Source organism: Lactuca virosa, chromosome 6 (genome assembly GCF_052849685.1).
Source record: "Lactuca virosa cultivar CGN04683 chromosome 6, Lactuca_virosa_CGN04683_v6, whole genome shotgun sequence".
In the NCBI taxonomy this organism is placed as follows: domain Eukaryota; kingdom Viridiplantae; phylum Streptophyta; class Magnoliopsida; order Asterales; family Asteraceae; genus Lactuca; species Lactuca virosa.
In genome coordinates, this window is record NC_136431.1 from 187,556,019 (window position 1) to 187,583,616 (window position 27,598).

The 27,598-nt window shown below is 34.2% G+C and overlaps 2 protein-coding genes and 2 non-coding genes across 4 annotated transcripts in view; 3 read left to right on the plus strand and 1 right to left on the minus strand.

Moving 5' to 3' along the window:
* Positions 1-1,708: 1,708 nt before the first annotated feature.
* LOC145123136 (small nucleolar RNA R71) lies at positions 1,709-1,814 on the plus strand. The gene has a single exon (XR_013715012.1). It is a non-coding gene; the product is annotated as a small nucleolar RNA R71 (small nucleolar RNA).
* Positions 1,815-13,979: 12,165 nt separating this feature from the next.
* LOC145122640 (protein DMR6-LIKE OXYGENASE 1-like) lies at positions 13,980-15,187 on the plus strand. Its single transcript, XM_079058202.1, has one exon. The coding sequence runs from the start codon at positions 13,984-13,986 to the stop codon at positions 15,058-15,060; it is 1,077 nt and encodes a 358-aa protein (XP_078914328.1). The 5' UTR covers positions 13,980-13,983; the 3' UTR covers positions 15,061-15,187.
* A 6,822-nt stretch (positions 15,188-22,009) lies between these two features.
* Positions 22,010-22,116, minus strand: LOC145123175 (small nucleolar RNA R71). Its single transcript, XR_013715047.1, has one exon. It is a non-coding gene; the product is annotated as a small nucleolar RNA R71 (small nucleolar RNA).
* A 1,253-nt stretch (positions 22,117-23,369) lies between these two features.
* Positions 23,370-27,598, plus strand: part of LOC145122158 (isocitrate dehydrogenase [NADP], chloroplastic/mitochondrial-like) — a 45,281-nt gene continuing 41,052 nt past the window's right edge. The window contains exon 1 of the mRNA XM_079057810.1: positions 23,370-23,384. Within this exon, the coding sequence (XP_078913936.1) occupies positions 23,370-23,384 (15 nt within the window). The remainder of the gene's footprint in view (positions 23,385-27,598) is intronic.

The following is a 27,598-nucleotide window of genomic DNA, read 5'->3' on the forward strand; positions in this document are numbered from 1 at the left end:
GCTTTGTAAGCTTCACATGTTCTTGCGTTTGAGTCTTTTCCCATATTCTTAACTCCTCTTCCGTCAACTTCTCCGACTCTTCAAGCTCATTATCTTCTTCACATTTTTCTTCAACCACTTCATCCATGAAAAATACATCATTATTATCTTTCAAAGGTGTAGTCTTTTCATTAACTCTAAAGGTTATCTCTTCATTTTCGATTCGTAGTGTAAGCGTCGACTCGTAAATATCGACTAAAGCTCTAGCAGTATTAAGTAGTGGTCTTCCAAGAATAATATACACTTCTTCATTCTCTTGCATATCCAAAACAAAAAAAAATCAATTGGAACTTTTTTTTTTATAATTTTCACTAATAAATCTTCAATAATACCTCGAGGATAAGTAACTGATTGATATTTCATATGGATTTCCATTCTTGTGTTCTTCAATTCTGGTAAGTTAAGCTTTTGGTAGAATTAATATGGCATCAAGTTGATACTTGCTCCAAAATATGCCAAAGAATAAGTCTTTGTTGCGTTTCCAAACCCACATAGCAAAGTGAGGCGTCGTGGATCTCCCATATTGGTTGGTATTCCTTCCATCACAACCATTGAACATTGTTCATTAAGAACAACTTTAGACATCTTTTCTAATTCTTGACGAGTATTGCGAAGGTCTTGAAGAAATTTCACATATTCATGCATTTTTTCTATGGCTTCAATGAATGGTATGTTAATCGGAATTCCCTTCACTTGTTCGATAAATCTTTTATGCTTTTCTTCTAGTGGATGTTACCTGGATCGAGAAGGATAAGGCAGTAGCAGCTGATACGAATTAACTGAAGAAGCTTTAATATTATTATGTTGGGCCTATGACGTGACATGATGCTTATCAAGTCTTGATCACTGGGAAGAAGAAAATTACTTCTCGTCCTTCACTTCTTTTGGTTGTCGATTGGGCTACTTTTTGGCTGCATCGAGGATCACCAGAGGCTCATAATTAATATCTTCTTCAGTGGATATACTCATCACATGAGGTTGCGGCTTTGGATCGGTTTTGCTAGGAGTTAATCGTTCGTGCACAAGTTTCGTCAATTTCCTAATTTGAGTCTCTATATTTGATATGGAGGCTTGTTGATTTCTCAATGTAGCATCATAACACTTCTCACTAGCTTCCATGAACCTATTTTACATCAATTTAAAGTCGGGTTTCTTCTCGGGTGGTGGTTGTTCTTTTTGGTAAAAGTCTCGCCTTGTTTGCCTATACTTATCATGTTTCGCCTTCTTATATTCGTCGTATGGAAACCATTCCTTCTTAGGCTTCCTCCAACCTTTATCATACCTATCACCACTAGAGTAACAAACTTAAGCTCTCCGGTTCCCCTCCTCATCTAGATCACAATCTTTTGTCACATGCGGCCCGTTATAATTATCGCACCCCACTTGTATAGAATGTATGGATTGGCCCATCTTCATAAACCTCTTATCCATATTATCAAGCTTAGCCATTACCACCGTTAAGTTTTCCGAAGATCAATCTCCATTTACTTTTCCTCTCACCACATCTTCTCTACGGTTATGATATTCTCGTGAATGCTTGGAGAATTCTTCGATTAGAGCTTTGTTCGTCGCTAGATCCTTCTTAGTCATTGGTCCTTGAGAGTCAAGGAGTTGGCAAGTGCTCACATTAATCCTATCATAGAAAATGGAGAATTCTTTTTGAGCACTGAGATCATGTTGTGGAAAACTTTGAAATAAACCCTTGTAACGCTCCCATACTTTGTATAAGGATTCGCCATCCAATTATTGGAAATTTCGGATCTTCTTTTTCAACTGTTCTATATTTGAAGGAGGGTTGAATTGTTGGATGGACTCATCACAAAGGTTGGTCCATGTAGTGATTGATCTAGGTGAAAGTGATATCAACTAGTCTTTAGCAGCTCCTGTAAACGCATCTCACGAAATATTTGGAACATTCGAGTAGTTTGCAAAGTCCAAAACTTCATCAATATGTCGATAAGAGTCCTCATGATGTTTTCCCAAAAGTGGAATATCCTTGAGCATAGTGAGGATATGTCCGTTGAGATAGAAGTTTGTATTGGCAGGAATAGTTGGTGGTACGACATCGACCGATTATCATTACACATTCACCGATTATATTCCTCCATGGTCATTGTCGTGATGTCCGCCATTGTGTTTTCAGTTTCGCTCTGTACTTCTTCGGCTGAATCACTTTCAGTTTCTGGTTTGTATCCAGTGCCTTTATTGTCGGGAATTCTATCAAAGCTTTCTACTTTGTCCGGTTGAAAACTTCTACTCGATTCGTCGACATTTTCATATTTTTTCTTGTGGAATGCGGAGTTTGGATCGTCAAGTTGTGGCACAATCTTAAAATTAGATCCCCTGGTCATATATTACTGAAACAAACAAAAGAAAAATGTAAAAACGAAATAAACAAAAAACTGAAAAACTACAGGTTTCACGTTGTGACAGTAAGACCGTCTCGTCGTGAACACTGAGAAAACGGAAAAATAAAAATAATGCCGAAAATTAACTTTTGCGGTTTTTACTCCACAAAAAAGGTAGAATGACTAAAACCAATTAAATTAAAACTATAATTAGCCTTTCCCCATCAACGACGCCAAAAACTTGATGTGCATGATTATACCTACTAGTTTTTTAATTTATAAAACTAACAAAATTTAACTAGCTAGAATGCACTTATGTAATGTACCTAGTCGAATTATAGAATAATAAAGTAAGTCGGGTGTCGATCACAGAGAATGGTATTTCAATTAAAATAGCTACTAAAAGTTAAACTAAGAAAAACAACTAAATTTGGGGGGGGGGGGGGTTATCTTCTTTTGCAAGTTTAGATTAACTTAATTACTCAAACAACTAAAATTAAAGCAAGAAAATAACTACAGAAGATTGTAAATCAAGCCAATTAAAACACTTCCTTTTAGCTTTGAATCACCATTTTGTTGGATCTATATGCCCAAAAAACATTATGGAGTGATATTGCTTATAATATATGATCCTATAGGGTCACACCTTTATCAAGTTGGAACATTTTGTATATTTATTGTTAATGTGATTATTAATAAATAATATCAACTCTTGTATTTTAATTAGGGAATAATTATTGTTTTGTGAAAATAATAATTATAAGAGAGTATTACTGGTTATTATTTCATATGGTATGAATTAATAAGTCATGCATAACTTTTTGGACTAGTTGAAAACCTTTTGTATTTTACTCAAAAGACAAAGTTTATATTTTATAAACCTTGAGTTTATAAAATGTAAACTAACTTTCCTCTTTTTTATAAAATTTTCGAAATTGCATAAAAAGAAGATAAAGGTATGACTTTCTCAAAAGTATACATGTCTTTTGAAGCATGGGGGATATTCTTATGACATGGGGACAAGCTTGTCTTAAGTGGAAGTACCTAATGGTTAATACCTTCACTTTATGCATATAAATAAGAGAGCTTGCATTTGGCTAGATTGCTCATTCATTCCATGAAGAAGTGGCCGAAACTTTTTCTCTCCCTATCATTCTCTTGTCTTATGAATGAGAAATGTGCAATAGTGAATCTCTTCTTCTTCCTTTCTTTTCTCTCAAGAACCGTGAGTTCTTATTCTCTTCTTCCTCCCTCCCTCTTTTGAAGTTAGTTTGGTCTTTAGAAGACCTCTTGAGTTGTACCCTTTAGTGCTTAATTGAGTTAAGCACTTAAAGGCTTAAGACACTCAAGAATACAAGAAGGAACTAGCATTCCAAGTGCCTTACTCTTGATGGTGGATACTTGTAGAGAAGATCATACACTTTGATCTTTTGTTATCTTCATCAACACCCCAAAACCGAGTGGGTTCAAAGGCTTCAAAGGTTATCTCTAAAACATCCTATGGTTTGTTTTATTTCATTCTAACCTCTATAAATGGCTCCATGATGGTTCGTTTTGTTATGAACTAAAAATAAACTTGTTATTTTTAAAGTCTTCCGTTGCCGATTTTTGTGAAAAACAAACTTTTATTTCGTATCAAAACCCAACAGTGGTATCAGAACCATCTTTTATATGTTAGAATGCTTTTTTATGTTTGATAATCTTTTGTTTTTGGAAAACAAGCATGGATTTCCTTTTGTTAAGAAAAATCCATATTTGTCTTCTTTGGCAACTTCTTGGGTAAAATTGTTTATTTTTATATATAATCATTTTTCATGCATTTTGGTTATATAAAAGTTGCCTTAGAAAAAACAAAGAGTTGTTTGTTATAATATTTGATATGTTGTTGTATATAAACAAGTCATTTGGACCTTTGTGTTGTGATTGGTTGATATTTATTTATTCATAAGATGTAATAGATAAATAAGTATTTTTCATTTGTTGATTTGATGTAATAAATTAGTTAGACTAGTTGTATTTACTTTAAAAGTAACAAGATGAAGAAATTACCACCTTGAATACCTTTTGAAGTGTCCCTTACGTCCTTTAGGAAAGACTTAATAATTATTGTGATGGCTCTCAAAAATTATTACTAGACATGGCTTTGTTTATACACATTATAATACATGCTTGTGATGTGTATTTTATGTTAAATGTATGTTATGTTTTATGTATGAAAATAGTTTTTACATGTCAATTAATATTTTTTCATAAGATAATATCACTTGGAGTTTGAGTAAAAAAATATTTAAAAGATAACATAAGATGTTTATAAATGGATATTTATAAAAACGTTTTAGTGGTTATCGGTTACCGGTTAAAACTCAATTTTTGTTGAAAATAGTTTTATTGTAAAACTTATGAATACCCAACTTTAAAATATTGAAAATGGTTTAAAAGATGTTTAAACATTATATAAACTCCATGTCTTTATAATAAATAATGAGTTTTTATTAAAAATACTAAAATCGGTTTATAGCGTTATAACAGCAAATAATAAAACTAATTATTATTTTTTTGCGTCGAAACTTAATATATGATATTGGTGTTTTAAACATAATGCAACATGTTGATATTATGTTTTATGCATGGTAAATGAGATATAAAACATAAGTATCATCACCCAAGTTTTGGTTTATCATAAATATGACTTTTATCCTAAGAAACATAAAATGAGTTTATAAAATAAAATGAGTTTATTCTATAAATTCATGAAGTCATAAGTTTTTGATTGTTAAAAGGAGATTTAAAATAGTGATTTTATAACTCATCCAAAACTCCAAGTCTTAAGCATAAAATAAAGTTTTATTAAGACTGTTACCGGTTCTTAAAACCGATCTACGACTAAATTTTAAAATACCGGATTTTAGTTTATAATTGATCGCGGTTAATGGAAAATAAAATAAAGTTTTATTTGGCACAAAAAGAACCTCATAACAAGTGATATGAATTTTACAAAAGGGTACACGAATTGTTGGATGCATGCAATATTCATGAGACCATGTTTTTTTAAACTATAATTGTAAAACATATATAAACCCTTATTTACAAAACTTCAAATCTATGCAATCCATTTAAAATTCACTTGAGATTTTTGTACAGTTCATATGGATTTTAGGTTCACCTTATTCATTTGAGTTGTCAAAAATATTCAAGGTGTTTTTGTATTTGCTTATGGGATAAAGGTCACCTAACCATTTATGAAATAGAACTCACATGTTTTTTTAAATGGATGATTTGATAATTTCTTATGTGATAAAGGTCGCCTAAGCATAAGAGTTTTGAGGCATAGATAGGATAAACATGCCAAACTAAACAATAGTTGTTTAGGATCCCATAATCTAGGAGTTACATATCGTATGCAATTGGTAATCACAACCTACCGAGTTTGATTAAGTTTATGGGATAAAGGTCGCCTAACCATTTACTTGTTTCGTTACTTGGATCCTAGACTTTAATAAATTAATGTTTTAAGAGACAATATAAGGTATTAATATTTAAATACTAAATATTGAAAATACTAAATGAAGCTTTGTTAAATTCTGTTGATAAATGTTAATAATTTTACGCCCTGCAAAATCTCTCTCTTGTTGAGTTTCAAGAGACAGTAACATTTGATGGTTATAATTTCTATAACTGGTATAATATCTTGAGGTTCTACCTTTAAGATAAATAGAAATTATATATATACTGAAAGATCTCATACCTAAATAACCTTTGCAACCAGTTAGTATGATCATGATACTTTGATGAAAGTATTATTGTGATGATGATGTGTCTCACATCATACTGAAGAAATTAACTATGACTTGCAGAAAGTCTTGGATAATTATGAAACATATCAGATGTCTCATCAAGTAAATCAGATATTCAATCAGAACACTATAAATAGTTTCAAGTTTGTTCAAGCATTGAATAAAATGAAGTCTAAGAGATTGTGCACTCATATAGACTTATAGTTCAGTTAAGGGAAATACAACATAAACCCAGAAATCAAGAAAGGACCAAATGATTAGTGTTGTTTCTATTATGGAAGAAACTGGACACTAAAGGAGGAATTGCTCCTCTCATCTCATCGAGCTCAAGAAGTCTAACTTGGACAAGACTTTAGATGTCTATATGATAGAACTATTTATTTTTCCATCATTCACTTGAGTATGTAATACTTCATGTGACACTAATAATTGATATTATGTGTTGATGATTGGAAGAAATAATCAACTGATTACAAACGAATGGTATTTCGTGTTGAAGATATAACAAGTGTTGTTATAGTCTTTTATTTAAATAATAGATGTATTGTACCTATCCTTATAGGGACATGTAACAGTTGTAATTTATGAATAAATCTATATTTACTTATCGTTTAATGGATGTTCACATTCATGTTATGAAACGATGTATTCTGTGTTAAAGAATATTTTCTCATAATGTTATTTATGAAGTAAATCTATAATCTTTCATTAAATTAATGGTTCTGATCATAACACCTATATAATCAAATGATATTTGATTGGAACTAATCTATGTCATAATCATCATGACAATATAAATAAGAAATACATATACCAACTTCAAAAGGATGAAATTTTTGAAGGCAAATGAGCTTGATTCATTTGATATATGTGAATCCTATTTATATGGGAAGATGATTCACAAGTGTCTTTATCTATTAGTAGTTAAAGTAAAAAAGGCTTGACAAAGAGTTATACATAAGTGATGTATGTTATCTTTTTTCAATCCATGAATAGATTTGGTGATAGATACTTAATCAATTTCACTGACGACTTTTATTCGTTGTTGATGAACCCTTTTGATTTGATCAAATTTTTCATAGTGAAGATTGAAATACACATTAATGAGATCGTCATTAACCTTTCGATGTGATAAAGAAAATGAGTTTTGTAAACCAAGTCTTCTTGGAACATCTTAGGAGTTGTGGAATTGATTCACAACTCATTACGTCAAAAACACTCACTCGTCATTAGTATGGTTCTTGTGGCACAGGATCACCTGGTTACTTGAATCTATCTTTTGATATTCGAGGTAGCCTTCATATTCTCTAGTGGGATAGGGTCACCTAGCCACTAGCTGAATGTCGATAGTACAAGTTTTTGAAGAGGATATAAATAGACCTTGCAATCTATTGTAAAATGTTTTAAAAGAACTATTTACTTTACAAAATTTTGGAATTATGCTCACTGCAACAAATATATATTGAATATATATTTCCAACTAAACAAGTGGATTAGATACTTATATTAGACTAAGTATGAAATGGTTTATCCTTATCTAAAAGGTATGGGGCCATTGAGCTCATGTTAGGCAATAATCTTAACCACTCTAGTATCTACTAATTGTATTTATGTAGAATATCCTAAATGATTGTTTAGGATGAAGTTTCTACTAATCCCATTAATTGTCATTCCATAAGACAAGTTATTAGAAAGTGCTTTATCTAAGTGGGAGCAATTTGGAGATTTAAGAGCTAAAGATCCATAAGCTAAATACATCATAGTTTGGGACTAGCAAGTTTTCAACTGTTGTTGAATCTGCTCAATGGTTGATTAGAACCTAATAAAACACATAGAGATGCATTTATGTATGATTATCAAGTATGGGCTTGATTAATCTTCCTCGATATAGTTTGACTATAAAGAGTAAGTGAGTTTTCAAGGGAGAAAACATACAAGAATAAAAATATTTCCAAGATTTAAGCTAACATCTCAAAGTAAGAATCTTCTTTCTTATAAGTTAATCACATAGTGTGATTTAATTATCAATCTAGATGATTCTTGTGTTTTCTACAAAGCTAGCGGGAGCGCAACAACATTCCTAATGTTATATATAGTCGACATATTAATTCATGGAATAAGGATTTATATAGATAAATCATGACACCTTAAAGGATTAAGTAAAATTGCATTAATTGTCAAGGATCTTAAAGGAGCTTTAGATAAAGGACTCTGAGAGAGTCATCTTGTAAAATACCATATGACATGATTTTGAGAAAAATCCTAGTGCAAATGTTTTTGAACTAGATAATATGATTGTATTCCGTATGCTGATGCAATTGGATTAATCATGTATGTCATGATTATGCATAAAAGCAAAATAAGTAATATGCTTAGAGAATGATGAATGATACCAATATAATCTGAGAACAAGTCATTGTGTGACTTATAGGAATTTTCCAAAGTACTTGCGAGAACTAGAGAAATATTCCTAGTCTACAAAGTATTTGAAAGAAAGTTATGTTTAAAGTTGTTACACATGTGCTAAATTTTCAAATAGATTGAGATGACTCTAAGTCACAATCGGGCGTGTCCTCATTATGAATGAAGAGATAGTTACATGGATAGTCGTTCTATGTAGATTTTAACTATAGTTACACATCAAAGTTAGAGTACCTCGTGGTTTGGAGAACCACGTACAAAGATGCTTACTGTATAGTTCATTATGACTATAAGTAATCCCATTATGCAAGTATTGGTATCTAAGTCATATTCAAGCCTCTAATTCATTCTCAATAGTTTTTCTTTATATATGAGTTATATATATATAAAACTGAAAATGATTGTATTCGCAAAGTTTACACAAATCAAGTTTCTCAAATCTACTTAACAAAGTTGCTTCATTAGCTAAAGCATGAAAGTCAAGCTGGTGCTATAGAGCAATGTTGATACAAGTAGATCTATTTTATTGAAATTTAGTATTTGGATATTGGAATAATAAAGCAACATATATTGTAATGAATGATATATTGGATATGAGTCTTTCATTAAATAATTGTTGTGTTCTATATTAGCATGTCTAAATCCTTGAATAACTAGGTTATTCTAAATGTCCATAGTCGTTCATAGTTGTGGGAGCATCTATGAGGTAAGACTAATATGAGTGGATTGGTGGATTCTCATAGAGATGAGAATAGCAAAGAGCTGCTACCAACTTCATAGGTACCCAAGAAGGTTTTATACATGCCCCATCCCTGTCAATCCTTCTGTCCGGGTCATTCCTCCTAACCATTAGGGGTTCAATTTGACTCACAGTCTGACTATAGTTCCCTTCATCAGATTGCTTAATGATCAGCTCGGGTTGTTCAACAGGCATAGTAGGCTCGTCCCTATTCTGTTGAAGTAAATACCTTGTTTCCTCCATCTGAAATTCCAACATCATTTGGATCATCACTTGCACTCCTGCCATCGTGATTGGCTCGGGTGCAGCTGCTACTTCTGGTGCATACTCAATCACAGACCGTTGATTCATGTTTCCATTCGCGTTTCCGCTTCGGGTTCTTGCCATTTTGATCTATACACCAAATCAAACGTTCGGTGTGTAATAACGATAATTAAGATAGGAAAGATTTTATTTACGATCAACGTGTAAATCTCCTTATCACTCCGAAAAGTTACATGCTAGTTCTAATACTGTAATTAAATGTTTAGAAATCTGAGCACATAAAGGCTTAAGACACTCAAGAATATAAGAAGGAACTAGCGTTCCAAGTGCCTTACTCTTGATGGTGGATACTTGTAGAGAAGATCATACACTTTGATCTTTTGTTATCTTCATCAACACCCCAAAACCGAGTGGGTTCAAAGGCTTCAATGGTTATCTCTAAAACATCCTATGGTTGGTTTTATTTCATTCTAGTCTCTATAAATGGATCCATGATGGTCCAGTTTTTTTATGAACTAAAAATAAACTTGTTATTTTTAAAGTCTTCCGTCGCCGGTTTTTGTAAAAAACAAACTTTTATTTTGTATCAAAACCCAACACATTTTTCCAATGGTTAGTTTCAAGACAAAGATTTTCTTCAGAAGGTTACCAATATAAATGTTATTAGAAGTCTTTGTCCGATCTCCTAACGTTATCACCAATTCTATGAACTACTATGCAATGGTCTTACACAAGTACACAATAAATTGATTATTAATATTACTGGGTTATGTATAATAAATATAAGATTAATTATCTATGATCTAGACAAATAACCAAAACACATATTATGGTCTAATTATGTTCTCTAGCACAGTTAAAGAAACTATCTTTATTACCTAATCTGGGATTTGGTCAATCATTAGCTCTAGCAATTTAAGATTTATAAACAACTAGGTAAACAAGTTAATGCAATCAAATTGATCATTCAACTACACAAAACTTAGAAATCTAAGCAACAAAGATTGAAACTTTTAACATGCTAGGAATTGATATATCAAACACAAACTAAACCAACTTCAATTAATCCAATAAAAGAGAAACTAACACATATTATCGGGGTTCATCATTACTAAACGAAAATCTAATGATTTAGCAAATGATTATAGAAGAAAAACATATAATCACATAGGAAACTAAACTAGACATGATTAAATCTAGGCAAACCAAATGAATGATGTGAAATCTTGCTCCAATCTCTTAGTCTCTTGATCTCTAATCTTCTTATGCTTTTCAAGGGTTCTTAGAAGGTTATTTTTCGCTTTTCAATCACAACTCTCCGTTCTAGGTCCTCTGATTTCTATATAATGATATATATATATATATATATATATATATATATATATATATATATATATATATATATATATATATATATACATTCCAAAAATTGGTCACCACGACGTGGGAAATAGATGTCACGTCGTGGGAATCATGTATATCCTGTATGCGTTAAGTAATTTGTGCTTTGCTGCAGAAGGTGTTGGGGTTGACACCTGGTCGCGTTGTGACAAGTATTGTGTTACATCGTGAGAATGGTTTTTGCTGGGATTCGAGAATATTATTTATGCCACACCATGTGAATCATATGTCCACGTCGTCAAAACTTCCTTTTACATGATTTTCTCTGCTTTCTTCTCTTAAAGTCAGCTCCGGTCCTCGAAGTATCCAAATTTCGTCAATTTCAACTCCTTTTCCTTGAGAATATCCTTTTTGGCTGCAAAATAGAATTTAACATTATAAGTACCAAATATCATTGCATTTCACTAAAATATAGCTTAAATGTACCAAAATAAAGCATAAATATGTGTATAGATATGACAATATCAACATTCAATATACAAAATGTTGTAAATCTTATTCAATTTTTTAAGTTTGTAAAAATATATTGAAGAAAAGGAACACATTGGATTAGAAATCAACTTTAGTTTAGTATCAACATGTATTATGTTATATTAGTCAATGACCTATAATACTTAACAATAATTTAGGAAGTAAACTATAAGATGTAGCAGTCTATTTTTCACAAAAGACCTTTTAACTCTGAAGAGCAACTACATATTACAATAGGTACAGATGAACAACTACTTCGGGCAATGTTGGAATAAGTTATTAGCCCGACTGAAAACAAAAGAAAAAAATCATATTACATTTATCAAAGGAAAAATAGAAATATTATAACATGTAGATCTTTTATTATTGAATCTTAACTCTCAGTACGTGTATTTTATTAGAAATGTACTAATGTAGGTAAAAATTGTTGTGTAGATTCAAAAAGAGGATAGTTAAAAAATAATGATGCTTCAAACAACCAAAGAGTAAAGAACGGTATAATTGTGGTGTAAGTTCTTATCAATAGCAAAATTGTGAGCAACATAATAGCCATAATCTTGAACAAGGAAAGGTAAAGAGCTCACTTACTTTTTTTATCAGCATTCAACACTAAAATTAGATTCAAAGTATGTTAGCCAAATCCAATTTTAGAAAAGATGAGAAATGAAAATGATTGGTAGAGAAAACATTACTTCCATGATTGCAGGATCCAGTGTTTTTTCAATTCCACCATAACTTCCTTTAAAGCTTTGATTGTTTTGATTCACCTACTTGAACCTAAAGAAAAAACCAATGGAGGATAAAAAGTACCTATTGTTGTATTTATAAGATAAAATAGCCCTTATAAAACCACTAAATGTTAGTCTCATTGAAGCATTCCATCGAACATGTGAAGTGCCACTGAGTTTTCACCTAAAATCACAAATATAAATGGAAGCATGCGATATGTCTACTATGTTGATCACCTGTAGAAATTTTCCCATCAAAATCATAAATAAAATCCAATATTTAATTCATTCAATTCACAATCATTATAAAGCATAAATAGTACAACTGAATTCAGAGCTTACTTTAAGAAATGATCTCATTGTACCTCGACACCACTTGGAATCTGATGGCAGTTCAATCTCTATACTATATTTGATCACATGTAGAAATTTTTTAATCAAAATCATCAACACAACTTCAACAAGGAAAGATGCCATCTTTCTTTGCAAAAAAGCCAAATCCGAGGAGAAACATTTTGCTATTTCTGAGAATGAACCACATAAAGTTTTGATCCAAGAAACAAAAAAAAAAGTATTTTGAGTTAACAATTAAGAAACAAACCTTACAAACCAAAAGCTGTTTGTGATCTGTTTATTACCAATATTTTGGGTAACACTGAGTTGTTGTTTATCTTCATTAGATTTCTCAGTTTCGGTTTCTTTGGCCTTACGCCTGAAAAACACACAGTAACAAAGAAATTGACAGAAAAGAATTTCACTTTATGTTAATTATAAATTAAAAAGACAGAAAAAGATGCTTGAAACAAACCCGCAACTGAGGATAACTCTAGCAGAAGCAGAAACCATTTTATGTTTATTTGGAACCATTATATAAAAACAAAAATGAAAGGAAGTATATTATAATAAGAAGTTGGATAGTAAAATTACACTATAAGACAAATACAAACCACAAACAATACATCTCAATCTTGAGTGGATGAATATTGTAACATTGACTACAAAAAAACATAGAGGTGGAGAAAGCGGTGGAGAAACGACTCATGACTGAAAACATTGGACTTCTTTTGCACAACTGAATATAGTAATTGATGACGGTTTGGGTTACCTCTTCCAACCGAAGCAGATCATCCTCAATAAACACCATATGAAGTTCCAGGGTTTTTAAAAAGGGTGATGCTGACAAGAAATCAAATACAAGAACACATCTAGGTTTGAGGATAGTAGTTGACGGTGGTGGAGATGAGAAAGGGTTTTTGACATGGGCGTTGTATGGTGGAGAAGTGGTTCTAGTGCAGGAGACGAAGACGGTAACGATGGGTAGGTTTGGAAAAAGGCGAAGGAGACGACACATCTTATCTTGGATGAATCTTTGAGCCGATGGTGATGACCAATTGGAAGCAATTATGGTGTAGACTGTAGACAGAATGAGCGTTTGCGTAAGCATTCGATTGGAAGAAAGAGACACCGTAAAAAACATAGAAATAGAGGACCAAAACTGTCAAAGTCTACAAAATAGTATGGTAGAGTCCTTAAATGTTCATAGGGTCATTTAAAATTAATCGTATATATAATGTACGAAAAAGAATATTTTATTGTGAAAATGTTCCAATCAAATCAACAACTATTCTATGGTATTTGTCTTTAAGATATCATTATTTATTGTTGCCGTCAGCAAAATTTACGTCATCTTTTCCCGACAGCATTACATAAACATCCATACGAACTCAAACAAAAGATACTCTATGTTCGCTTCCATGCCTATATAAACAAGTTCATTGATGTTACAATCTCATATCACTCCAACCATGGCTTCCATCTCCAAAAACTTTATGCTAAGCGACCTCGTTTCATCTGATAAAATCGACCAACTCCCTTCTCACTACATCCGCCCCCTCTCCCAACGCCCAAATCTCCAAGACGTTTCCCATGATTCCATCCCTCTCATTGATCTCCACGATCTTTACACTCCCAATCGCTCGCATGTCGTCCAGCAAATCGGTAAAGCTTGCAGTGACTATGGCTTCTTCCAAGTCAAAAACCATGGCGTACCAGAATCCACCATAGCCAACATGATGAAAATAGCTAGAGAATTCTTCAAGTTGCCGGAAGAAGAAAGGCTCAAAACTTACTCCGATGACCCTACCAAGACCACAAGATCAGGCACCAGCTTCAACACACGTACAGACAAGGTTGTAAACTGGAGAGACTTCTTGCGACTCCATTGTTACCCACTCCAGGACTACATCCACGAATGGCCCACCAACCCGGCGTCCTTCCGGGACCATGTGGCGGAGTATTGCCGAAGTGCACGATGGCTAGCTCTCCGATTGATTGAAGCCATTTCCGAAAGCTTGGGACTTGATGGAGACTATATCAGCAGACAATTAGGGAAGCATGCCCAGCATATGGCCTTCAATTACTATCCTCCATGTCCACAACCAGATTTAACTTACGGTTTACCTGGACATAAGGATCTCAGTCTCATCACCGTCCTTCTTCAAGATGAGGTCCCTGGTCTTCAGGTGTTGCGAAATGGTAACTGGGTTGCTGTTGATCCTGTTCCCAACACGTTCATCGTCAATATCGGCGATCAAATGCAGGTGCTGAGTAATGATAAGTACAAGAGTGTTCTTCATCGAGCTGTGGTGAACTGTGAGAAAGAACGGCTATCTGTACCCACGTTTTACTGCCCATCTCCTGATGCAGTGATAGGTCCTGCTTCAGAATTGGTAAGTGATGATGAACCTGCTGTTTATAGACAGTTCACTTACCGGGAATACTATGAAAAGTTCTGGAGTATAGAGCTTGCAAACGAGGACTGCTTGGATACGTTCAGGGACTCCTCGTCTACTTGATCTTCCCATCAGCGAAGTTAAAAAGGCCTGAAGATCAAAGCCGCTTCTAGAACTACATAAAGTGTAGCGGAATATAATATATCCTTGTCAGCATTATTCATAAATAAACTCATTTTTAATATTGTCATATGTGAAAATTTTGTTTTCGTAATATTTTTCTCATGTCAATTATCTGGAATCTTCACACTCTTGAAAAACTCGAATAACAGTTACAGGTGATACTGTGTAATGATGAATCAAGAATCCACTTTATGAAGTCCGTGTATTTTAATTCCCTTTAACCCTCTTTCTCCGTAAATTAAAAACGCTATATATAAAAAGCCAAATATGGAAATGATAAGAGTTCGATTAATACTGAATTAAATAAGCAAGAGTTACGTAATTACTAGATAAACTAGTTTATAGCTCGTGCAACCACAATTACGAATATATATATATATATATATATATATATATATATATATATATATATATATATATATATATATATATATATATATATATATTATTTACAATTCGAAATAATAGTAATTAATAAAAAATTTGTAATATTAGATTATTAGGTACTTCATTTTGTAAATATTATAAGCTACTGGCACCACGGTTGATAAAATGAAAAAATATAGATAATAACAAGTACATACTTTCTTTTGTTCACTTGGGTGTGCCGGTAGGTCAATGTATGTCCAGGGTCTCGGCTTGGTCCCCTATTGTTGACCGTTTTCATTCCAAGTTATCTGGGTGGAAGGTGAAAAGTCTCTCCTTTTTTGGTGGTCGTTTGACTTTGATCAAGTCTGTTCTAGGGAGCCTGGGAAGTTATTTAATGTCCATCTTCATGGTTCCCCTCTCGGTTCTTAAATCTTTAGAGACACTCCGTTCTATATTTTTTTGGGGTGCAGAGTTGGATGAGAGGTATATGCATTGGATCCAGTAGGATAGAGTGCTGGTTGGTACAAAAGAAGGCAGCCTTGGAGTTGGTAGTCTTTTCTCTTTTAATATGGCTATGCTTTTTAGGTGGAGGTGGCGCTTTTTTCACAACCCTGATCTCATTTGGGTTCGTTTAGTTAAGGCGATCTATGGGTCGGATGGAGGTTGTGGTTCTTTACTCCCAAAAAAAGGTTGGATGGGTCCTTGGAATGGTGTTATTCATATGATGTCTCACTTGCGAGATCTTGGTTTTAATTTGCTTTCTCTTTGTTCGATTCGGATTGGTGATGGTTGCAGGACTTCTTTTTGGTAGGATACTTAGAAAGGGGATCAGCCACTTTGCTTTAGATACTCATAAATTTGCTTTAGTTCGTGATAGGGTGGTGATGGGTTGGGATACTTCGTCTCTTAGGAGAATGCCTCGGGGTGGTATTGAGCATGCTCAGTGGGAGGCTTTTTTTACTATGATGCAGGGGTTGCAGCTTCATTCCAGTCCTAACCGGTTGGGATGGCTCTTGGATTCGTCTGACCACTTTACGGTTGCTTCAACTAGGTCTTTTATTGACAATGGTATGTTGCCTACAGGTGGTGGTGTTACTTATTGGAATAATTAAGTTCCAATTAAGTTGAATATTTTTATTTGGAAACTAAGATTAAACGGGCTACCTACTCGAGCAAATCTTTCTCATTGGGGTATTTTGTTGGATTCGATCTTGTGTCCGGTTTGTTCCACTACAGTTGAGTCCATTGATCATTTGTTTGTAGGATGTAGTGAGTTGATTGATCTTTGGACTACGGTTGCCATTTGGTGGGGTGTTCTGCTTCCTCATCAACTTTCCATGGATTCGATCTTGTTTTGGTCGAACTCGTTCCCTTGGAGAAGTGGTCAACGGAAAGTTTTCGATGCCGTGGTAATAACTGCTTTTTGGTGTATTTGGAATTTCCGTAATTCCATTATCTTTGGAACGGTATTGCCTATGAAATCGGTCATTTTTGATGATGTGGTAAAAAATTCTTTTTTTATGGGTCACGAATTGGTGTAGCAAAGCTAATATCTGTTGGACTTCATGGCTTCATGATCCTGTCATTGCTTGTAATTTATTATAATGTTTCTTTTCTAGCTTCTTCCTAGTTTTTTAATAAAATTCTGCCGTTCCAAAAAAAAGTACATACTTATTAATCATAAATTTTCAACCACTTCTTTGTATACGAAAATAACAACAAAACAACATGAATTACAAAAAAACCAAATAAAATTCAAAGTGCATTGCCTTTTCATGCAAAAAGCATAAGTGATAGAAAAAAAATCAAAGCACATTGCCATTTTACACACAAAATCATACCAAGTGACATGAATCTTCCTAAAAAAAATAAAGTACATTGCCCTTTCTCGGAAAATCTATTGCTTTAAAACAAATTTGCAAGTGCATATTAACCTAAAAAAATAATACTAATACTTATTGGAATATCAAGTATATCCATTAGAAGTACAACACTCATATACAAGTATTAATTATCCCGAATTATTCAGTAAAAATCGTACCTTTCATTTTCTACCTTCCACACATTAAAAAAATTGATACTTTAGCTACTCTTCACACCAACTGCACCTACAAATAGCTCGCTCTGAAAAGAGATGTGTAACAACATGTATGAGAAAAATACACAAAAGTAAATGGTCAAAGATAATTTATAAACCATTAAGAGAAACGAGTTTATTAGATAAAGAGAGTACTTGGAAAAATCAAATGTGCTTTAGTTCACCTCGTCTCTTTATCTCAACACATTTAAACTCAGCAAGGTACTATCGTCATTAAAAACAAAATACCGATTTTTTATTGATTTCTTCTCTTCTTTACAAACAAGAAGGATAATTGCCTACCTTCACAATAAAAATCATGATGAATAACAAATAACTGTCAAAATATGATATCACTTTTGGCATTTAAAAAATTACCTTTTATGGTCTATCTATTTCAAATTCAATTGAACATTCATTGTGTGTTATATATGTTTTGTTGATATGATCTTTGAGAGTATGGTATTGGTCATTTGTGTTGGTCATTTGTGTTGTTTCTTCCCACATCAACATTGAGCATAACACCAACACATGGATATGATATTGCCAACTTCTTCTTTGGGTCTCTATAATAAAATTTTGACAAAATTGCAAGAATGGTCCTTGTGGTATGTCGAAACTAGCAAGTTTGGTCGAAACAAGTTTGGACTCGCAAGGGTGGTCCAAAAGTTTGATTTTGTTGCGATTTTGGTCCAAAAGTTTTGAAACTTTTTAAAATGACGGATTTGCCCTGATATTTCCCCTTTTCAAATTTTTTATTACATAAATCAAAAAAAGAAAAAGAAAAAAGGAAATACCTCTCTCTCTCTCTCTCTCTCTCTCTCTCTCTCCATAGCACCAAGAACATATACATACACATTCTATGTTTTTATGGTTCTTAAAAACCCAACAAACACACACAAAAGAAACACACTTGTAAATCTTGTAAATCTGAAACCATTTCTGAACTAAACAAACAAAAAAATCGAAACCTAATTTGGAACACCAAAAAAACCCAAAAAAATCGAAACCTACTGGAACCCCCCCCCCCCCCCCCCCCCCGAAAAAAAAACCCCAAAATCTTCAGATACTTTGATTCTTTCGATTCCTTTTATCTAGGTATCTCTTAAGAACCCCACAATTTTGTCTCTTTTCATTTGGTTCTTTCTCAAATCTCCCAAGTTCCAACAAATTTTCATCGCTTGGGTTTGGTTTATCAAATCTTCATAACCTTCGATCTCGGTTTCTCTTCAATGGAGCAAGAAACAAAATCTGAAAAGAAGATGAAGAAAAGCTTAATTGCATCGCTAATGGAGTCTGGTGCCTCCTCCTCCCCCCTCCGCCCTCCGCCGTTCAAGGAAGACACCTACCACCAACAGAATCCATGTGGAGAATCCCTCTCACCATGACATCGGAATCAGAAAGTCGGACGTCATCCTGTGAAATTCCTCAGAGCAAGAGAACTCAAGGTCCAAGAGACGTTCAACATGCTCCTCAAGCGTCTTTCATGGTGGAAAGACTTTGGAACCGACTCCATTGTTGATGAAGATTTAGGGTTTGAAGAACTCAATGGCGGCGTCGCTTACATGAATGGATTCGAGAGAGAAGGCCACCCCGTGTTCTACAATTCTTATGCCATCTTCGGAGATTACGAAAAGTTACAGAAGTTTCTTCGATGGAGAGTTCAAGTTCTTGAAAGAGGAATCAAGATGCTTTAATGCAAGCCTGGGGGTGTTAATTCAATTATTCAAGTCACCGATCTTAAAGATATGTCCAAAAGTGTAACATCCCGATGCTCATGTATTTCTAAGTTTATCCCTTTAAGTTTATTATATGACATTTTGGTCCCTAAGTCCAAAAGAAGGTGCCTTGAAGCCCTAGTGGCATTCTTGTAATTTGGGCAGAAGGAGTACGCTAAGCGTACATGTGGGTACGCGGAGCATACTAGGGCATGCCCTAGTACGCTGTGCGTACACTCATGTACGCAGGGCGTACTAAAGAAAGATGGAAACCCTAGTTTTTAGGGTTTGGGTGGTATTTAAGCATCTTTATGGCCTCATTTCTCTTCACCTAACCAGCCTCTACCCTATCTTCATGATTTGAACCCATAGAAGCACCTTGTGAGGACATTTCAGGCATTAAAGAGTGTGTTTGTGTGAATTGAAGAGGAAGGAAGAAGATCAAGCTCAACTTGGAGAAAGAAGCACCTTAGATCTAGGATTTATCTTCCATTTGCAAGCCTTTCAAGGTATAAAGCGTGCACCTTTGTTGTAACGCCCACAGATTCGGGCTAGTCAATATAGAGACAATAAGCATCAAAAATGACATTTTGATAGAAGATTATGTAGAATAAATAATCTTAACTAAGTTATAGTATATCTCACAAGGGTTCCGTACATATTGATATGTGCATATCTACATATATATTTTACATCATATCTTAATATTTTATGTTTATTATAGAACAAAAGGTACTTATTATGTTTAATATCTGCTATGTAGCGTAAAAGACATTCTCGGAAGCAATATGGAAGCTGGAAGTTGGAATGAAGAGCTTAGGCAAGAAGAAGACACAAGAAGGATGTTGTTGGACAGCTTGATCCCTTGTCAGTATTTTGACCATATCTCATGACTCGTAACTCCGATTAAGGCGATTAAAATGATCTGAAAACTAGAGATAATTTCGGACGACTTTCGTGTTTTGAGAAATGTCGGATTTCCAACCACCACGACGTGGTGAATCGAATCTTCGCGATGCTTGACGTTGGCTTCGAGAATACGGGATAAACACGAGGACCACGATGTGGTGGCCAGATTTTAGGCAAGTATATATATCCGAACATAGGGTCGAATTGAGAGGCTTGGAGGTGACTTTCTGGAGAAGTATTGCGACAAAAACCCTTCTAAGAACCCTTTGGGGTCGATTTTGAAGCTAGGAAGTCGATTGGAGCAAGGATTCGCATCTACATATTCAGTTTGCTTGATTTAATGATGTTTAGCTTAGTTTACCTTATGTTTATGTGTTCATCAACTGTGATTATGGGCTAAAAACCCTTGCTTTCTTTTAGTTAAATGAAACGTAAAACTATGAGTTAGTTTCTTACTTTTTGGATAATATGAATTTCGTTTATGCATGTGTTAGATTATCATTACCTAGCATGTTAAAGTTTGTAACTTTGTTGCTTAATTTCAAGTTTAATGTAGCTTAGTGATCATTAAATTACATGAACTTGATTACCTAGTGATTTAGTGACCATTAAATTGCTAGAGCTAGGATCGACCAAATCTTAGATAAGTAATAAACGTAACAAATTTAGTTGTGCTGGAGAACATAATTATAACCATAACTGTGTTTTCTTAGATAAATCTTACATAGCCCATCTATAATGAATAACTATTTTTTTGTTTTGCTTGTGTATGACCATACAAGGTGGTTCATGAATTTGTGAAAATGTTAGTAAATTTGGACTTGAATTGCTAATTACATATAACTTGGTAAACAACTTCATTAATCCATAAATAAGAACTAACCATAGGAAAAGGTGGATTCGAAACTAAACGAAAGTGTTTTTAATATATTGATTATAATCGTTTTTAGTTGAGTGCTTAAGTTCTTCTGAACTTGTAAAAGCAGATAAAACCCTCACTTTTAGTTGTTTTTTTTAGTTTAGCTTTTAGTAATTATTTTATTAATTAAATACCATTCACTGTGATCGACACCCGACTTACCCAAGTTATACTATAATCTGACTAGGTACACTACCTATATGTGCATAGTTAGTATAAGTTTATTAGGTTATATATTTAAAATTTGATAGGTATAATTTGTGCACATCAAGTTTTTGGCACCGTTGCCGGGGAACGACTTATTTTATTTTTAGTTTAATTGCTTTAATTTATTCGATCATTTTTGTGGAGTAAAAACCGCAAAAAGTTAATTTTTCTGAATTTATTTTTCTGTCTGATCAGCAACCACGTCGTGGGCATCTTGGACACGTCGTGGTTACGTTACAGCCAATTTTTAGTTTTGTTATTTTTTGTTTGTTTTACGCTTTTTTTTAGTTTTGTTTTAGCAGAAAAATGGGGGACATCACGACCATATCAATGGAGGAGTACAAACGACATATAAGGAACGACAACAGATGGGGTCTTGATCCACCAAAAATCCCAACCACTACAAAGTTTGAACTATCGGGACATATTCTTGGCTTGCTAAAAGATCTAACTTTTAATGGGAAGGAGCACAAGGACGCTTATGAGCATATAGAAGAGGTGGTGGAGATTTCACATTATTTTAATGCACCTAACGTGAGTAAAGATGCGGTGATGCTTCGACTTTTACCGGTCACGTTGAAGGGTGAAGCTAAGGAATGGTTAAGATCACTTCCCTTTGGAGCAGTCATAACATAGGATGATTTTAAGACAGAGTTCATAAACCAGTTTACCCCTCCTTCAAAAGTGGCAAAACTTAAAAGAAATATCCAAAATTTTAAAAAATTAGAAGGAGAGTCGCTATACGAAGCTTGGGAGCGTTACAATAGATTGTTACGACGTTGCCCCCAACATGACTTCAATGTGCAACGAGAAATCTCGATATTTTATGATGGAGGCAATGTGTGCACTCGTCAACTTCTAGACTCGCAAGGGCCCATGACAAAGAAGAATCCGACAACAAATAATGCTTTGAATGAAGAATTCACTAAGAATTCAAGAGAGTATCACAACTCAAAGGAGGATTCCACTAGAGGAAAGTCAAGTAAAGATGGAGGTCAAGATACTATCAGTGCAGTAATTGCAAAGCTCGACGCAATGGAAGAAAAGATCACAAAAATGGGTGGATCAATTCATGATAGATGCTGATCTTGTGGGGGAATCCATTCTACTAAGGATTGTGAGGTGGAGTACAAGAGAGAACAAGATGTGAAAGAAATTCAAGAACTTAAGGAAGATGTCTACCAAATTGAGCAAGTCTAATCCGAGAAGATAGATGCTCTCGAGTCGATGCTATTCAGATTCATGGAAGCTAGCGAAAAAAGACATGATGCAACTGATGCAACACTTAGAGATCAACAAGCATCTATATTTAGCATCCAAACACAAGTTGGGCAATTAACAAAACTTGTACAAGAAAAGCTATCAGATTTACTTTCAAGAAAAGTCGAGTCAATCCCTATGGCTCAAGTCATGGCAGTTGATACATAAGAAGAAGATGAATTGGTGCATATTAAGGACCTTGAAGAGGAGTCTAATCAGTCACTCGAAGTAAAAAAGAAAAAAGAAGAAGAGTATCGTGAAGCTACCCAGTCGCCACAACGTGGAGGCAATAATGCCACGTCATGGGAAATAAAAGAAGATTATGATTTTTCTGTTGTTGAGCCGTATCGATCACCTCTTCCTTTCCCATCCCGTGCCAATGCAAATTTGGTGAAACAAGAAAGCACGAAGTTCCTTAATCATGATGAATTTGAACGTGTGAAGGAAGAAGAGTGGGAGGAATGGGAGTAGCCTTTACCCGAAGAGCAATTGGAAAAACAAGTGAATTATTCGAAACCTCCAGTTTCAACGCCTATGATTTTTAAGGTGTTTACTTTTACAAGACCACCAAATCCAGTAACACAGCCAATTGAAGAAAAAGAAGAAGAGAGTGATGAGTCCAATTTTGATAAGAAAAACCCAGATAGAGACAAGACAAAAGCTAAAGACACAAGAATGAGGAAAAAAACCCAAGCGAAATCACAAAGAAGATGTCGACCCAACAATGCAAGAAAGCTCAAGAAAGGAATTCAATAGACGGGTTGCCTATAAATGAACAAGGCTCAAGATGATGGAGAATGGGGAGGTTACACTTCCACCTGACACAACTTAGTGTGGGAAGGAGTCCGGCTTACGACTCTTCAAAAAGAAGTGCTTCTCGGGAGGCAACCCGATGCTTTTAGAGTTTGCATTTTATTTTCTTTTTAATTTATTTTTAGTTTTATTTTTCATTTTAGTTTTATTTTACCTTAACCGAATGATGATGTGTTTCTCTAGTTCTTGATCTTATTTTGTAGTATTGAAAGAAGTGAAGCAGCCAAGGAGCTTACTTTGAAGAAGCCATGTGATTTTTGAAGATCATAATTGAAGAAAAAGTTTTTGAATAAGTGTGGGGTTTCCACATAATGAAGAGAAAAACATTTTAAAGCATATTTACTGAAAAGAAGATTGGGAATGGTCTTACATGTTACAAAGAGTCGATGCCCATCTGTTTCAATCTTAGAAGATTCTCTGAGAAGACACCACGACGTGGACATCATCAACACGTCGTGGCAAAAATTTTAGTCGCCACTGAATCTGACTACACCACGAGGTGGCATCCTTAAACCACATCGTGGCGACATTATTTTGCTCGACACAAGGATGTGGCGTTGCTTTCCCACGTCATGGCAGCGGTTCAACACATTTTTCAAGAATGGTTCTTTGATTTCATTCGATCCGGCACATTTGCATTCACAAGAAGAAGGTCCAGAAATATTGTTTCCAACAATTATACGAGAAGTCTAAGCTTTCCCACCAATAATTAAGATTAACCTCGCAACTTCTATCCTAGGGGAATATGTTCCTTTTTCTCCCTTTTTAGTTTTATGTTTTGCATAACATGCAATGAGGACATTGCATAAAATAAGTGTTGGGTAGGGGTTGATTACATTAGAGTACAAGCGTTTGATTTTTACAAAAATTGCATTATCATAAAAATTGCTAGTGTTGACAATATGCATTCACATACACTTGAAATAATAGTTTAATTTAGGAAAATCTAGCCAATTAAAAAGTTTTTCTAGTATTGTGTGGGATGATCTGGTGAGAGCCAATTGTTTACCTGAGCCAATATATGTTATAGTTGTAGATACCGTCGATACCTACGCGAGAGAGCAAAAGTTGTAAGAATATCAAAGAAATGATGAATTCAAAGAGCTCCACTGTTGTAAGAATTTTGGAGCTATTAAAGTATGAAGATCAAAAGATCAAAATTCTGAAGAATCAAAAATTAAAGATACCAAAAAACAAACAAAAAGATGGTGAATTCAAAGAAATCAAAGAGCAAATATCAAAGAAATGATGAATTCAAAGAGCTCCACTGTGGTATCAAAGTTGTAATTCTTTCTAGATTATGTATGCTTGGGTGGCTTAACAAAAAATACCTTGAGGTTAAGAAAGATTTATGAGGATGGATTCGGAGGGTTGCAAAAATGAGTGCCGTATAAACTAAGGGGTGAATGTTCATAAGGATTGTAAGTATTTAGGATTGGGAAGTTTTTAAGAATTATAGACACAAATACATGCATTGCGGTCATCGGATAATGGCGGGGTTTAAAATGGATTATTTTATGCAATATTGGTAAGTTAAAAATCAGTTTGCTTGGGGACAAGCAAAGGTTAAGTGTGGGGTATTTTGATATGTGCATATCTACATATATATTTTACATCATATCTTAATATTTTATGCTTATTATAGAACACAAGGTACTTATTATGTTCAAGATTTGTTACGTAGTGTAAAAGACATTCTCGGAAGCAATATGGAAGCTGGAAGCAGGAATGAGGAGCTTAGGCAAGAAGAAGACACAACAAGGATGTTATTGGATAGATTGACCCCTCGTTAGTATTTTGACCATATCTCATCACTCGTAACTCTGATTAAAGCGATTCAAAATAATCTGAAAAGTAGACACAATTTCGGACGACTTTCATGTTTTGAGAAAAGTCGGATTTCCAACCACCACAACGTGGTGAATGGAATCTTCGCGATTCTTGACGTTGGCTTGGAGAATACGGGATAAACACGAGGACCACGACTTGGTGGCCAGATTTTAGGCAAGTATATATATTTGAACATAGGGTCGAATTGAGAGACTTGGAGGTGACTTTCTGGAGAAGTATTGCGACAAAAACCCTTTTAAGAATCCTTTGGGGTCGGTTTTGAAGCTAGGAAGTCGATTGGAGCAATGATTCACATCTACACATTCGGTTTGCTTAGTTTAATGATGTTTAGCTTAGTTTACCTTATGTTTATGTGTTCATCAGATGTGATTAGGGGCTAAAAACCCTTGCTTTCGTTTAGTTAGATGAAACCTAAAACTATGAGTTAGTTTCTTACTTTATGGATAATATGAATTTGGTTTACGCATGTGTTTGATTATCATTACCTAGCATGTTAAAGTTTGTAACTTTGTTGCTTAATTTCAAGTTTAGTGTAGCTTAGTGACCATTAAATTACATGAACTTGATTACCTAGTGATTTAGTGACCATTAAATTGCTAGAGCTAGGATCGACCAAATCTTAGATAAGTAATAAAAGTAACAAATTTAGTTGTGTTGGAGAACATAATTGTGACCATAATTGTGTTTGCTTAGATAAATCTTACATAGCCCATCTATAAAGAATAACTAATTTTGTGTTTTGCTTGTGTATGACCATACAAGGTAGTTCACGAATTGGTGAAAATATTAGTAAATTTGGACTTGAATTGCTAATTACATATAACTTGGTAACCAACTTCATTAATCCATAAATAAGAACTAACCATAGGAAAAGGTGGATTTGAAACTAAACGAAAGTGTTTTTAATATATTGATTATAATCGTTTTTAGTTGAGTGCTTAAGTTTTTATGAACTTGTAAAAGCAGATAAAACCCCCACTTTTAGTTGTTTTTCTTAGTTTAGCTTTTAGTAATTATTTTATTAATTAAATACCATTCACTGTGATCGACACCCGACTTACCCAAGTTATACTATAATCTGACTAGGTACACTACCTATATGTGCATAGTTAGTATACGTTTGTTAGGTTATAAATTTAAAATTTGACAGGTATAATTTGTGTACATTACATATAAAGAACGCTGAAATCTGAGTTATAATGAAGAAGTTATGACCCATCGAAGTTTTACGGTTAAACCGGCACGGCATCGCGTAACTTAAAAAGTGAATTTTTGATAAATTAATTTTTAGCCTTAGGGATCTAAACGAAAGTCGTAGTATATGTTAAACCGAGAACGTACATAAAAAGAACGTCCAAATCTGACTTCGTATGAGGAAGTTATGATTTTTCTATGATTTAGCATAACAGTACACAACACGGAATTCGAATTTTAGATCGACAGATTTTAGCCGACACAATTTAAACGATATTTGAAGATCTCATTAATAAGAGCTCAACGATATAAAGACAGATGAAAATGCACGTCGGATGACAAAGTTATGAGTTTTTTAACGGACTTTACCTGTCTAAGCCTGTTAAAATATAACTTTAAAAATAAAGTCAAAATTAGCCGACGGAGTCTAAACAAAAGTTGTAGATACCGTCGATACCTACGCGAGGGTGACATGTGGTCGAATCCGAACCCTTCCTTGCTCCCCACGGATTCTCTTCGGATGAACGACACCTGGCCCTCGTACACGAAGCGTAGCACGTCGGACGCCCCACATACTGAGTACGCCCAATAGACACCGAAGGTACGCCCCGCGCACTCGCATCCAGCCCCCTATAAATAGATGTGAGGTTTCTTCCATTTCTTGACACCATAACCATTCTTTCTCTCTCAATAATCCAAAACTATCCCTCCCCTTCCCTAGTACTTCCTAAGTGCTAGAGGCGAGTCCCAGAGCGCCAGAAAGCTCTGAGAAGAAGAGCTTTCGGCTCATAAGTTGTACCCCTGCAGAACCCGATTCCTAGCTAAACCTCATTGTAAGTGAGTTATGCTTACCCTACTTTAAGTATAGCTTATGTTCAAGTTCAATATCGTTATTATGAACCTATAAAAAATATATGTGCTAAATATTATAAAATATAAAGTGTTATTATAATATCTTTTAACTACTCGCGGTACGGGGAATCTGGTTTAAAGGGCAGCATAGGGTTGTTGGATTTTAGAACAGCTTAAATGCAAAATGCTCATGCCCTCCGATGTTTCATGTCTGGCCCCTGTCTGTAGATAGTAGTTGAAAAGTATTGTTTAACACTTATAAAACAATATCGCTCGTAGATCTAGACTAATAATTAGTCGCGATAAATA

What these genes read in the sequence shown, in the direction of transcription:
- LOC145122640 (XM_079058202.1), top strand. Translation starts at nt 13,984, where the DNA reads ATGTTACAATCTCATATCACTCCAACCATGGCTTCCATCTCCAAAAAC.